The sequence below is a fragment of the Cygnus atratus genome, chromosome 3, assembly GCF_013377495.2.
Source record: "Cygnus atratus isolate AKBS03 ecotype Queensland, Australia chromosome 3, CAtr_DNAZoo_HiC_assembly, whole genome shotgun sequence".
In the NCBI taxonomy this organism is placed as follows: Eukaryota; Metazoa; Chordata; class Aves; order Anseriformes; family Anatidae; genus Cygnus; species Cygnus atratus.
In genome coordinates this window covers 48309766-48325719 of record NC_066364.1, presented here as the reverse complement: position 1 = coordinate 48325719, position 15954 = coordinate 48309766, and the positions used below count along the sequence as shown (strand labels likewise).

Here is a 15954-nt window from a genome sequence, read left to right as displayed (position 1 = left end):
ATACTAGAATGGCACCAACTCTGCCTCCCAAAGTCTTCAGGTACTAATTACAAAGGCAGCTATTTTGAAAATTCTGCTTTAAGCTACAAAATGTTTCATATACCATGAAGTTATCAATTGCTGACTTGCTATTTTCATCTGTTATGTTCTGGCTGACATTTCATGAAATCATGAGATACCATGGTGAAAAATAAGTTTGAATATTTCCCTTTAAAACTTAACTTTGATTTTATTTCAAAGGAACATCACTGAATTTTAAACAGTTTTCTAGATTTTTAGATGAACTGTCATGTTGCAAAAGTTACTGTCTAAATAAGTAATCTTCTAATTTGAAATGCATCTCCTTAATGCTACACCAACAAATGTAAACCGAGCTCTTAGGTCTGGATATTTATCACTATGGACCCCACTGTAATGGAGTTATCCATGGCCAGATCGTAAGACATATTGTCACAACGACATGAAAGCAGAGTCATTTGTGCGATATATTTTTTTCTGCAACTTAACAAAAGCATCCATCCTATCCATCCTTTCACATTCACTTGCAAAACTCAAATTACATTCTTCTTTCCGGAACCATGAAGGGTTATGTATGGGTGGCCAAAGGAATCGATTCACGAAGTTTTGACAACAGTGTTGATAGTCACCGTGACATGAATGACCAGGAACCACATGAGCATTGGTATATACCAGTTTTGAAAGATGTTGCCTGGAGTTTTCTGAGTCCTCCATTATCACAACAATCCAGCGTAATCTAAAGTAACTTCCCAAAACAATTGATTCCCTTCATTACAGTCACTTATCCTTGTATCTCATATTATATATTTGGTTCATAATTCCCAAAACATTGCATCTGAGGAAAAAATAAGTTTAACTAAAATTAATTGCATTAACTAAGTCCAGTTACATATTTTGAGTTGTTCTGTCAAAAGATGGTGACAATGTAAACATTTTCACACACAAAAAAACTTGCATATGTTTACTATGAGAAACATGCAAATTAAATTTCCATTATGAAACTAGTTTTTATCTTAGAACTCTTCCATTCTAAATGGCTTCATCTGAATATGCATCTGTATATGTGAATGAATATATATTTGTGAAAGTGTCAGTCACTGTATTTCTGACAGCAAGGCTATTTACTTGCTCTCAAGTTAAACTTTACTTGGTGAGAAGTTGTAGTGCTTCCATGGTGTTGACCAAGAACGTCAAATTTGGAAGAAAGGCTGCTTTGGTATCAAGGAAATACCTCATACACGTCCCGTGAAACATCACTCAAACCCAAGGAAGTTACAAGCCTCAGAGAAATGCAGTCTGAAATCATTACACAGACTGACAGTAGACTGAATATTATCTATCTCCCAAAAGCACGAGTGGGCTGAGCTCAGACTATCCCCTTGGGATGGATTTGGCACATCCTGCTGCAAGCTGCTCCACTTGGTTCTGCATGCACAGGGGCAGTGACAGCAGCCAACAGGCAGTGGGGTCCCCGACTCCCTCATGCCTCTGGTTTCTGACATTTTAAGACCAAAAGAGACAGTGAGATCCTCCACTTCTCTGAATTTTAGAGAGAGACATCCTAAGAACTAGTATTTAGCTCAAACACCTCTTTCCAAAATGATGCAGTTTTGACACAAAACATAGTACAAGTAGGCTCTTCCATTTCCTTCCTTATTTCAAATGTCTTGAAGTGTGCTCCCCCCTCCTCTTTTTTTTTTTTTTTTTTTTTTTTCTCTTTTCCAATCTGAATGTCTCTGTATTCTGGCTTTCTTCTTGCCTTCTTCTGCTAGATTTGGGAGCCTATTAATACCTATACTTTTTTCTTGCTAAGATGCATGTGTCCTAGAAAATCATCTTCCAGTCCTCTTTTTTGGTAAGTTTAACAAATTGATCTTCAAATCTGTCATCTGAGAGCATAAATCCTTCAGCTCAAACAACCTCTGCTTTTTTTCAACAGCCTCTTCAGGTTTTGCAATGTCTTTTCGAAAATTCTGATGTCAAAACCACACCTAACGTTCTGCCATCAGTATCACTGAGGTGTTTCCAAAATTAAAATAATCTTTCTACCCTCTTGACTATTTCTAGGCCTAACTTCATCTGTGATAGGTAGGGTAAATGCCCTAGCATTTTTGTAAACTCATTTTGAGATGCTTTTCTGTTACAACACTTAAATCTACTCCAAGTCACTATGCCTAGGATGCAGTCTCCTGCTCCTGCAGGTATGACTTGTGTTCCCAACTCCACAGAATCACAGAATCACAGAATCATATAGGTTGGAAGAGACCTCCAAGATCACCGAGTCCAACCTCTGACCTAACACTAACAAGTCCTCCACTAAACCATATCACTAAGCTCTACATCTAAACATCTCTTAAAGACCCCCAGGGATGGTGACTCAACCACTTCCCTGGGCAGCCCATTCCAATGCCTAACAACCCTTTCAGTAAAGAAGTTCTTCCTAATATCCAACCTAAATCTCCCCTGGCGCAACTTTAGCCCATTCCCCCTCGTCCTGTCACCAGGCACGTGGGAGAATAGAACAACCCCCACCTCGCTACAGCCTCCTTTAAGGTACCTGTAGAGAGCAATAAGGTCGCCCCTGAGCCTCCTCTTTTCCAGACAGAATGTTGTGTTTGCTTAGATTTAAAAAAAGCCAAAAGAAAACCTATCCTTCCTCAATTCTGCTGAGAAATAAGTTGTTGCACATGGTATGCCCAATTTCATTGCTTCTCCTGTACACACATGCACACCATGCTTTGAATTTACAGCAAATTTGCATTAGCATTTGTTACGTTCAAAACCACTGGGGAAAAAAACACACGTACTGGGTTTGATATAAAAACGTGCTCATTAGGAATGCTACATTCAGCAACAGTCCTTCAGTACTTGTTGTTTTTATATATTAAACTAACTTCTCAATCCATTTAACACATACTTTCCAACACCGCATGCCAATTTCTTAGTAAGAACAGTATGTACAAAAGTCAACCTTTTCTGCAAAATCAGGGAGACTGATTTCATTTAATTTCCTTTCTTTAGTTACCTACTCTATAAATCCAGAACCAGCTTTTCCAGTACTGTTTCTAGACTAAAATCTGACTGATAGCCTCCAGTTATACAAGTCCTGCGTGTGGGTTTTGCCTTTTTTTTTTCTTTTTTTTTTTTTTTAATATTGGCACACAGCAGCACTCTTTAGGGCTATGGCATTTCTCTTGCACTCCAACACTGACTTAAAATAAAAAAGCTAGCCAGAGTTCTCATCCTAGTTTTCCAGGACTCCAATGATTTGAAATATATTTTCAGACTATTTTTAACATGTTCTCTAATTACTAACAGATTTAAAGTTATTTATTATCCCTAGTTAAAAGGGTACTTCACTCAGCTTCCCCTAGAACCAAGTATTTCTTGAAAAACCATTTCCTTTTTCCACATCATTATTAAAAGTTCAGCCACCTCCACTGAGAATAAACTAGTAATGTTCAGATAATATAAACCATATCAAAACTCCCATTTTACTCAACAACAAATCTCATAGCTGAGCAGCAATGATATTTGTCCATGACCTTTAGTTTCTCTTTAATTTTCCTGCACTTCTTAACTACTTGCCATTTCATCCTGTATTACTCGATTTTGTTTTGACAATGACACATACTTTGACATACTTTTATTGCCTTTCTCCATCTTGGTTTGTTTGTTTTTACATTTTCCACTTAGTTTTCGTCATACATTCCTTTTGCTTTTCAAAATTACTTTCCCTGAATGGTCAAATATGAAATTTTACTGTTTGGAAGTATCTTTTGGTTACACTGAATGTGAGAAAATTATGGAGATTGGCCCCATGCAACACAAATTTCTAGGTATATTCATTGCTATAAGCTACCATAAAGCTGCTCAAACCAAAGTGACCTTGTACTGGATGCAGTACATTTTATGCTAGAAAATTATTATTTGCAATTTTCAGGCTAATTACATTTCACCGTTTTCTGCATTTCATCTACAGCATAAGCTTCCCATACAACCATATTTTTTTCTTTAAATGCTTTTTATAGCCAAGTGCTCATGAAGTAACGCACCTCGTTCTCTGTTTACATCAGACTCCTGTCAATACTACCCTCTTAAGTTTGTTAATTAGCACACTGATTGATATGTATTCAAGAACCTTGTATTAATTAACTTTAAGTCAGGTACCAGTGTCTTTAACATTGCGTGCTGCCCTCCACCTCCTTCAGCCAGTCTGTCCTTAAGCAAGCTGTAAGCACTGATTTTGCATTCCCATTTTATGAATTGTACCAAGAGGTTTCATTAACAGCAATTAAATGTCATTTTTCTCCATTAATGAGAATTTTCTGTTTATCTTGCTTATCAGCTGGTCTTATCACTGATATAAAACCAACTGCAAATCTTGTTTTCAATTCTGTTGTCAAATGTTTAATTGGGTTCTAATACACCAACTTTAAATTGCATTTATCTACCTAAGACACTTCACTTGGGCTGTCAGTTAAGCACTTTCCCCGGTGCAAAATATCGTGTCTGTTCACAGGATCTGCCTTCCCATGGGACTTTGTCGCCTTGCCCTTCACAAACAAGCCTGCAGATTCACTCTAGCTGAAACCAAATTCCCCTCCATTTTTATTTTTTAGTGGATCTTCCTTTTTGTTATGTCTTCATCAACCTCAATTTCTTTTTTCTTAATCGCTTTGCTCATGATGCTATCAACTCATGTACCATTTGGAACCACAAGCAGTATCAAATACCTTACAGCTATGGCTCCTAGATTTTCTGCTTAGTCATTCCAAAAACATGTTTGTCTATTACGCAGCTTACTTGAATATATACAAATGAATTTATTCATCCTGTCATGGTGAACGTCTCCTGACTTGGAGGGATTTTTTTGGCTATTAATCATCAGTGTACTTTCCTGCATCTTACCTATTTTTCCTTTTCTTGTGGCATCATTGGGAATGACTTCCATTCTGACCGTCAAAGATACCGCATGCAACAATTTTTCCACCAAAAAAGATTTCGTGAAAAAGGCTTCATGGTTTGACAACTGAATTTTTCTTTTGCCTTTTAACAATTAGTTTAGAGGCAGCAGGGAAGGCAAACGGAGCAAGAAGGAGGAAACAAATTAAACTAAAATTTCTCACAAGCTTTTACCAGGTCTTGAAATTTTCCAGATTCTTAATCTCATGGGTTTGATTTACTGACAGGCTAAGCTTTCAAACACAACTTAAGCCAACAAGAATTTCTTATTATTGCTATACAATACTATAAAGTTTACATTAATGAAAAAAAAAAGAGAGGCAACTGAAGCCACTCACTCAAATTTAATGGATGATTCTGGAATTCGTGACTTCAGTTCTCTATCCATGAATTGAGCACAGCAATAACACCTTACCAATATACCAACATAATATTTTAAGGTATATCAGTGATCCCAAGAGAAATACCATGGCAAAACAAATAATTGTGTATAACAATTAACAGGATAAATGAATAGATGTACAGGCAAAGAATATAAGGCATAGTCCCAAGGACTGAAGAAGCCATTAAAGCAAACCATTTAGAGTCTGCCCTGTGTTTTTAGTTTTAAGAATAAATTCCAATAAGTTCTCTAATTTCACTGGAGACTGTTGTAACACATCTGCAGAAGGTTGCTGGAATGTAGAGAGCATGAATTTCAAGTCCTTGGTGATCAACATAATAACAATACTGTTAAATAATTTTTAGTGTTTCGTAAGGATTGTCTTGTTCTAGGAGAAAACCAAGCACCTTAGCTCCGTTAGACCAACTTATTCTGAAACCCTGGTGATAAATTTATCACCAACTTTCAGATCCAAAGTATTGGCTGCTGCCACATCAGCTACCAGGGCACATCTCAGAAGCAATTTATCGACCCATTGAAGTACAGGAGGCATATACTGGGTTAAATAATTATACAAGTGGTTATTTAATTATGCAAGCCACCTTTTTCTGATTTATTAAGGGGCATAACAGAGAAGTCTCAAAACTTCTAGTAAAAAGCATGCTGTTCCACCCATGGCATACCTCCATTCTCACAAGTGGCTAACTGGTTTTGCTCGAAACTGAAAAGCAGCTGAAAAAGCTGAAAAGCCCAAGACCTACAGTCTGAAACATAATTACTTGAACAGAAATTCCACTCGTTATCACCTTGTTTTCACTTCCTTGTAGCTACCAATGTTATAATCAAAGGACTGGTCAACATCCTGAACAAACGATGCTATCAGCCCAGTTTAGAGTTGTGATCACATAACAGTAACTTCAGATGTCAGTAGAGAGGTCACTGCAGTAAGACTCCCAGGGGAGTCTCACAGAATTTGGTAGTATTTAGAGAAATCTGGCAAATTTTTGAGAAAGCCTGGGACTAAACAGCCCTCATACAGCTAGTCAGAACTAAGGTACGCAACAGAGAAGAACAGCAGCACAGCGTTACTCTAGTAGTGTCAGGATTACTACTCCTTTGCTCAAGTACCATCTACTTACATCTCAAATTTTAAAAGCAGTATCTGAATGCCTTTTACATATGAATATGTTGTGACTACTATCCCAAGAATGCTAGCCCAGGCATATACTCTAAGATTCCTGCAGACAATTTGTGATATAACTAAGAGTGAATTTACTGTATCATTAAAAAGGAAATGATTACTCTTCTTTCGTTTTCTTTTTTTTCCTTTTAAATTCAAAATATTTCTGCAAGTTAAAAAAGCCCCTTTAATTCAGTAAGACTTGGAAAAATAGCAAGTTTGTTTCTTTTTTTTTTTTTTAAACTGTGAAAAGTCTGCGCGTTAACTGATCTAGATTTGACTGGGTACTCACTCTGTCACACAGCTCTTCAAACGTGAAGTCTGCAATGGTTCCACATGCTTTATTCAGCCTCAGCTCTCTGCCTTGCACTTTTAGAATCCTTGGTCTAGTTACTATGGGAACATGAACAAAGACTCAATCTTCTCCGGATAATTACTATAAAATTCATCTCTTACAGATAGGAAATGCATAGCTTGATGAATAATAGCACATGATTCAACACATAAATTAGACAAAATGCTGATACAATGACTGCCACTTGAGTGTGGCATCAACCCATATACAGCAATGGAACTTATTAATTGGTCAGTGGAGATTGGGCATTGTGTTCTAAATGTATTCTCTTTCAAGAGAAATTAACTTACGTACAATCATTTTGTTTCTGAGCCAGCTCATCAAACAACTTATCCATGACAGCCTCCACATCAGCTTCACTTGTGCTACAGTGAAAAGAATAATAGAATATGAAATTAATAACACTTGAAGCCAACATCAAACAGCTGCCTGAGCCTGCTTAGCTTTTTGCCCATAAAAGAGAGAACAGGATGTTATGCTCTAAATACAAACATTAGATTTAGAATACACTTAAAAGTAGAGAATATTAACTCTCAGGTAGATGATTCTGCCTTATTTGCATACACTGAAAGACTTCTGTGTTTTGAGCCGTTTCCAGTAATGAGGCAATACACGCAGAGCAGATCCATTAACGCTATGTGTACACAATGAGAAAAAAGGCTTCTGGCTCTATCTTGCATGCAAAATAAGAGCAAATAGACAAGGCAAGGCAGTCAAGCACCTAAAGAAGTATCCTTTGAAATTTCTGAGGGGACTTTTGAATTAAATATTGGAGCAGCTTTCTAAAAGAAAAAAAAGTCAACTGATTGTATTAATTGAATTGTAAACAGCTTCTAAAATTAAACAGATTCAAAATGCCAGCATCAGTAATTTTATCAGTTTTATTTTTTCCCCCAGCCCACAAAATACTATTTAGGAAAAGATCAACCACAGACTGTGAAATTGTAAGATATCAAGTGTAAAATATCTGTACTCACAGAAAGTTTATATTCAACTTCTGGTACCACAAGAATTATAAATCAGTCCAGAGTGCTTTTTGTCACAATGGCTTACAGGGCTGACCTCTTTGCGTCTTTCATTCTTTAAGAAGAAAGATACTTCTAGCTGAGTTTGAAAGTTGAGAATAGCAAATTAAAGCTAAGCTACACGATAAACTAGAACTCAGATGTCAGGTAATGCTTCAAAGAAGTTTGTACAACCCCATTTGGTATGAAAAGTCTACCTTTGTGGATCATGGATGCAATCAAGTTATGTTGCTTCACACAGCTCTAGGCCTCTTCTAAATGAAAAGTGATGATCAGCATCTTACGTAATTACTTTCCTCTTCATTAGGCCTTAATCACCTTAAAAATGTTAACAGTAGAACTGAAATAACTACTTTTCAACTCAAGATTAATGATGGTAAACCTTGTAGATGCAAGGAATTTGGGGAAAAAACAACCTTCTGTAAGTGCGATTTGAAACCCTTAAAAAACCTTTTCTGAGTAGGAGGTTGCATTAGATAAAATACCTTCCAAAAAAAAAAATAGGTCTCTTAACATTGGTATTTCAGTGCTGCTCTCCTCGTAAAAAAAAAAAGAGAAAAAGAAGAGTAACAGAAACCCAGAAGAAATGCCATAAAAGAGGGAAAGAGTATGTATATCAGAGAGCATGCACTTGTGTACGCATGTATCTATCAAAAAGTTTGATGTAAAGGCTGCAAGAAGAAACACACAAGTATGATGTCGAGGTAGATATTTGCACCTAATTGCCAAGAAAGTTTGTTTTGAAAATAGACACCTGAGACCAAGATCAAGGAAGCTGCTTTGATCAGGAATCTTGTAATTACGTTACGCTGATTGCTTTCAGATGACTATGAAACAGCCTTAAGCAATCCTTAGATGCAACCCTTATTTTAAATGAAGAAAAGACTACACAGATTATGAAGCAACATGAGGATTTGAAAAAAATGATGATTACTGTAACCTCAGTAGTGGAACGTACACATATTGAACAAGATGATTTTCTTTTAGGGGAGCAACGGCAAAATACTTAAAAAAAATCTGAAACAAAATATTATCTAGTACCTAACAAAATAAAAACAAAACTCACTAAGCCAGCTCTATAGGGCTGAAAGCTTCATTGAACAAGCCTGTATAGAAGAAGGAATGTAATTCCCTCAGAGAAAGAATGGACAATAAAGTAAGCATCTTATTTCCACTGGCAGCCACAGGACTTTTCTTATTTTTCTACTGCTTCCTAACAAATTACATAATGAGTTCTGGAGGTAGTCAACAACTATCTAATGACAGAACATGTATCAAGTGAAAGTCAGAGACTGGTAATAATTCTGTCCCAAGTTTTACAGCAGAACACTATAAAATACTTGGGCTGCATACTGCTCCCGGGGCTTACTCACACATTCCTTCTCCTGTGATTCGATGTTGTAGGTGCCATATTTAGCCTGTTACCTGCTAGAATCCACATGTAGTCTTCCATTTCTTTAGAGTATGGAGAGTGAAGAAAAAAATATATGGTAGGGGCTCTCCACAACTATCAAACCGAAGGCCACAGAGTGCAGCAGGCACACTACGCAGAGCCTGAAGCAAGGACAGCTACATAGACATCGGAGCAAGAGCCATGGTGACCAATTCTGAGATAGCAGTGGCTACAAACCAAACAGTATTTCTAAGAATACGTCACAGAAGTTAAAGAAATTGGAACCATGCAATACAAGAGTTTTTTCTTGAGTTTGTTTGCAGATATAGAACCTATACTTGAGCTATATTTTCTGTACATCAGATGTTGCCATTTCCTCCCAGAATTTTCCTCCCAGAATTAGCGAGAGCTGAATTGGTACCTTCTCACATGCAAACAAGTAACAGTGGTATTTGTCAGGCCCTAACCATCTTTGTAAGGAAGGAAAACATTCAAACAGGTTTTGAATAAAGTGGGGGAAGAACTCTGGCATTTGATTTCCATTATTTTACAAAAACACTTTTTCCAGAAACAATTTACCTGCTGCAATTCTGCTAAGCAGTACTCCTTCCAGATGAAAAAGCACAACTTTCAGTTTTATTGTAAAGTGATAGGGGCATACTTAATTCCAAATATCCGTGACACTGATGAAAATACTGCACCTTTCTTAATGCAAGCGTGATTTTAAATCAATATTGTATGTGGGGCTGAAGGATACCATGGTTATAAATCTAATTTTTAGCTATTTTCTGCCTTGCTCAGGTTGTTACCCACTAAATAATACTATAACTTAAGAGCAAGTACAAGATAGAAAGAATGCATGCAATGCAAAGGTTTCAAAGTACTTATTAAAAAAGAGAAGATGCTCCTATTAAGCTGATATATGTTGCAACCATAAGCACTACTGTGAACATATTCTTTAAATACGTTTATCTGCAAATACAGAATAAAGTGCTAAAGAATTTTAGTCGTAATAAACAGAAACAATGTCAAAATAGGTGGTGTGGTTTTTTTTTCTTAATCCATAGCCCTGGAAACACCCAACATTAAATGAATCCTTGTCATTGGATTTCTATAAATACTTAATTACTTAAATACAATAAGGATGTTCTTCTATTATAAGAGAATTGTGCAATCTCTTACAAGAGGATATTCATTATTTTCTAACCATCTGTCACTTCAGTTCTCCAAACACCACACCTCCCCAAAAAATCTAATTAGTTTTTATTCAGTCACACATTATGAATGATGCTAGTGTGGATACTGAAAATGTAGTTTAATGAAGTTAATATCGAGGCATAATGGAAGGCGGTTTGCTGAACAAAATGGACCAGAAGGCAAAGAAAGGAAGAGTCACACCCTGCTAATTCTACTACACATTTTTCATTTCCCATTGACTAGGAAATTATTGGCTAATAAGGAAAAAGAGGGCAAATACCATATCATAGATCAACTTACAGGTAGTAAAGTTTTCCAGCAGCAGGAAGCACTCGTTTCCTGTAGTCTATTCCAGAATCAAGCTGGACTGTGCTGCAGTATTTCTAGAGACAAAAAAAAAAAAGCTTTCTTCAAGCCAAAGCTGTATTTATTATCATCTGCATTAGAGAGAAGGCACACTGCTGTGATAAACCATCAGCATGAATATCACCTACAAAACAGATTCCAGATTCAAGCCCACAAAATTGAAGTCTCCTTTACAGTTATTGAGTTAAAGAAATAAGCTGGAAATTATTCACACATTCAAAACAAAAAAGTGACAATTTTCAAAAGTCCATCAGCTAGAAAACAAATACAGATTTGAAGAACAGTGAATGAAATGAGAGTGGGCATTACTCATTCTCTCTGGGTAGTACTTTGTTGGGGGGTGGGAATTAGAAATAATTATTTTGGCATTGAAGAGTATAAAGTTAGAAATAGAAAAATAGAAGCAATAAACATTTAAGATCCAAATTCTAGCAACAGAGATGACAAACTACAACTTCTTCAGCTAAAATTAGTTATAATCTTTTCCTTCCACTAAGATTACAAAATTTATGAGTCAAACGTCAAAGATGTGAACACAGCCAAATCTTGCTACAAAATCGACTGAAGTAGAAAGGGGAATAAATGAAGCTATCAAAAAGGTTTTGTTCTGCTTTTGTAATGTTTGAATTGATTCAGAAAAGAAACTTTTTTAAAAATAAAACAACAAAATCTGTAAGTTTATGATATAGATGTCCCTGAGTACTCACGACAATTGCTTCTGTTTAAAACAAAAAACAAAAACAGAAACCAGCTGTACTAAACTAAAGAGTGGTGAGGTTTTTTGGTTTTGTTTTGTTGTTTTTTAATTCAAGACCTTGAGGTTGAGAATGAAATTCTCACTAACACCAGTGGTATCAAGATTTTACACCCTCTAGCAAAAGGAATCTCTCTGCTTCTCTGTTATTACTACTGCCAACATACACAACTGCTGGCTGTTATACAACCACAAGCAAAAGAAGCTGTAAAAGAAAGGGAGGAAAAGTTTAAATATTTCAGAAAATACACCTCTATCAACAATTTAATTAAAGCATCAAATTTCTTTTTTGTAGGTAATTCAACATTAGAGTTCTTTTGAGTTCAAGGTCTTTGAATTATTAGAGTGGACTGCTAGAATTCACTAAATTATTCTGCATCTTCACTGCACTATGAACTACCAGTCTATTTTTAATAGTCTCATTAGAGATTTCATATTCTGTGTCAAATTTTTTAAAACCTCCTTGAGGTTTTTCAAATATCAAAATTGGAAATGTCAAATCTCATTTACAGCAACTACATTGCACAAAAAAGACATCCTTACATTTTAGAAGAAATACCAGTGATTTAAGTAACAACGTCACTTTTAAATAAATGTATTGCGTAGGACTTACTGATTACAAATATCTGCAACAGTAACTGTGATGATTCGCTGCACTAATTTTTTGCCTTTGGCAATTACTTAAGATTCTGTACTTATTTTAAACCTCCAACATATCTGCAGAGATATACAGCTAGACAACGATGTTGAAAAAATCATCCTGAAAGCACAGAAACCCAGGAAAATCCATATATTTTAATTCTGGTAAGTGAAAAAGCCATGCTAATCAAATCATTATGTTGGGCTAAAGCTAGTACAAACACAATAGCACTGGTGCTACAATATTATTACAACCTATTCCATTTCTTTTGGTGAGAGCTTACAAAGGAAAAGAGTAAAAGAGCAGAAGAAAAAAAAGTTCCAGAGGCATGTCATAACACGCACAAGGAAGGGAGGATGTTTGTGTTTTTCTTCAGCATCAGTCTGGCAGTCAAGGCAAGAAACAAGGTTGTTGAAATTTCACAGCAAAGCTGGTGCACTTAGCTTTTCCTTGCCAGGCAGTGATGCTGGGCATCTTTCTGCCTAACACTTTATTTTTCCGAAGTACTAGATTAACTCAAGTACTATCTTTTTCATGTTAGCAGGAATTAAATACTACTACAGACTGTAGGATGTAGGTGATTATTTAGAATAACTTTAGATACTCTGATATTTAGCAATGTTGTTTAATTTAGCAATGCTGTTTAACACTTTTTCTTCCTGGAAACAAGAGATAGCAATTTTTGTATGAATTCAGCCTCATCTCTTTGGCCTTCAAGGCAGGTTTTCAAACCGTACCACTCCTTCAGGGTGTTGTGCTGCATACAGAATGAAGAGTGAATACAGAACGTATACTTAAGAACATATACTTAAGAGCATGGCGTGGTTTAGTATGCCTGAAGAAAAAAGTGCACCTTTTTTTACAGCTGTTATAAATTTATTGTGCTGATATTTACAGTGGTGTTTGCAGCTCAGCTGCTAATGACTGCTGTGTAAGGCAGACATTCTGCACGCTCGAATACAGAGTAACATTGGGAAAAGCTGCACAGGCCACTAAGGCTTGCTGAAATACATATCAGCACTCAGTGCTACAGTATATTTCAGTCTACTTGCCTTCTGCTTCCAAGCTTAACGCTCTTCAAATGCGGTCAGTCTTTTATCACTGGTGATGTAACATTATAGTGAATGAGCTCTGGAGGTAAGAACTGCAGACGTAAATGCTATTGATATAGCTGTAAAGTAGATGAATTTCTTCTGTCTTTCTTCCCTTTTCTCATTATTCAAAATAATTAGTATTATCAATATTCAGGAAAAAACACTATCATTAGCGACACTAGTTAAGGAGAGCTTGTACGCTTAAAAGCTTATTATGATTTTGGGCTGTATTTAAAGCTACAAGCAGTTGCCTAAATTAAATATATTATTTTTGCCTATAAACCTTGTAGCACGTTATTGTAGGTATACAATTGATTCTAATGTGATGTAACATTACATAGTGTATTTGGAAGATACTTGCTAGATATTCTGGGCTATGTATATACCTTTCATCCAGAAAAGCAACAGCAGAATTTAGTTCAGAGAGATAAAAAAATATAGTTATTACAGTCCTACTGATTTTTTGCTTTCTTAGGAGGCCTAGGTCAACTTAACAAAACAAACAAGGTGAAAAAACACAATTCTAATACACAACAGTTTCCTGTAACACCTGGTATAAACATAGATGTAGGGGGCTGTTAACTGGAACTTTTGAAAAATTGAAAGTGTTTAGCATTTTACTGTCTTACTCTTTGTATAGTCTTAGATAAATAAATATATATATGTATTTGGGGTAGTGGTTGTTGTAATTTTGTCCTGTCTTTCAAATACAGTTTTGTCTTCCATTTTTCAAACTAGCATTCTCTTTCAAATCTTGCTTTATATTTTACATAGTAACAAGTAAAATTATGCTAAAGATTCGGTCTCCAGAACCACTGGCTTGGACCTCCAAGCCAGTTTCTTCTCCCCCATGCCCTTACCCCCATCCAGACTGCTGCTCTGTTCAGCAATGTACTCCAACCACTGTCTACCAATCCATGTTCTACATAAACAGAAAAACACAAGAACTTCCTAACCCTTCTGTAAGTTCATTCAAATAAATATCTACCGCTGCTTGCAATTAATTATTTTTAGTGAAACATTTCAAAGCTCACTCACAATTATTGTGTATATTATGTAAATATACATACAATATGTGTATTTACTATACATGTTAAATGGTAGCTTTTAATGCCCATCATTAAAACAAAATATTAAAAACTGTATAGAAACATGTTCCAGAAAACGTTCCTTTAAAGCGTGACTGCTGTTGTTAGCTTTGTAGGATAGGAATAACATTCTCCTTATGAGAATGTATGGCAGTACAGCACGAATCTATAGGTGGTACTACTGGAAAGTACCAACAACAAAACTCAAACAAGAACAAAGCAACCAATCATTAAATGATAACGTGAAAGAAATGGATGCCAACAAAACAGCACACAAATGAGCACTGGTGCGGGCGATGCTATTTCCACAGACTGCTTGTATGCTACAGAAAGGGTGTGGTAACAGCACCAGTGAGCTACAGGGCTGTTATGGGAAGATTGCCCATGCCACCAGGCAGTAACAGCAGCATTTTTCATCCAGGTTGAGAATGCAATGGTAGAGACTGTTCTAAAGGGGGGCTCAGCACTTGGTCACCCTTCACTCAAAGCCAGAGTCAAAAAGGTCACGAAGAAGCTATGAACAGAGCAGAGATCTGGAAGTTTTTCCTTTTGGGGTTTCCTTTGTAGGCAACGCTAGCCACCCAGGTTCTTTGTTTCTGTACTTGTAAGCGTTCACTCATCTGTTGCACGGGAGTGCACAGGGCAAAACATTTATATTTGTCAATGCTTTAAAAGTTAAAAAGACAGCATTATAATCAAAACATGTAACAAGAAAGTGGAACATGCTAAAAACATCATATTCTTCCAATTTAAAAAACTTTAAATATCAGAACTGCAAAAATAAAAACTGCAAAAATAAAGATACATGGTTGCACAGCATGGAGAAACAAATACTGCTCACAACTATACGAATGAATTACTGAATGTCATAGAGGACACATGTGAGCACCATGATGCATTTTCTCGCCCCTTCATAGGTGCCAACAACACTATACTCCCCTGCAAATTCTCCTTTAAAATAAATAAATAAAAATGGTAGGCGTCTCTACTTTGTACCCTTAATTTTCCAGTAGCACAGAAAAAACCCTGATAGCATTACATATAGAAGTTCTGGTTTCTCCCTCTATCTTCGGACTAACTTCTCCAGCACTGAACTGATTAAATCCTACAGATGTGATTGCATCCTCACACTCATTAATCACCACCATGGAATCCTAATCAACAGCCAAAGAACTAACCAGCATCCTCAGATTGTTAGTACTTAATTGTCAAAACCACAACTGTAATTATTGGTTTACTTTTTTTTTTTTTAAGATGGAGAATTAAAATTACAAATTTCATTTACTTGGGCTAAATTTCTACTTTTCTTTTGAAATAAATACTTAAAATCAAAGCTACAGTTCATCTAGTCTCTTCCTGTAGAACCATTTTCAGTTTCCAACAGATTTTCTATTCCACTGAGATATTTCAAGTCTGACTTACCCTATTCAATTCAAATGCATAAAATTAATTAGTCATACAATTTATTTTGAAGTCATTTATGTATTTATGTATACA

The 15954-nt window shown here is 36.0% G+C and overlaps 1 protein-coding gene across 2 annotated transcripts in view; it reads right to left on the bottom strand.

Annotated features, from left to right (window-relative positions):
* AFG1L (AFG1 like ATPase) overlaps nt 1-15954 on the bottom strand; it is a 68916-nt gene that overhangs the window by 16258 nt on the left and 36704 nt on the right. For both annotated transcript variants that reach the window (XM_035564859.2, XM_035564861.2), the window contains 3 exons: nt 10816-10898; nt 7195-7265; nt 6838-6938 (listed from right to left, as the gene is read on the bottom strand). In XM_035564859.2, the coding sequence (XP_035420752.1) occupies nt 6838-6938; nt 7195-7265; nt 10816-10898 (255 nt within the window). The remainder of the gene's footprint in view (nt 1-6837; nt 6939-7194; nt 7266-10815; nt 10899-15954) is intronic.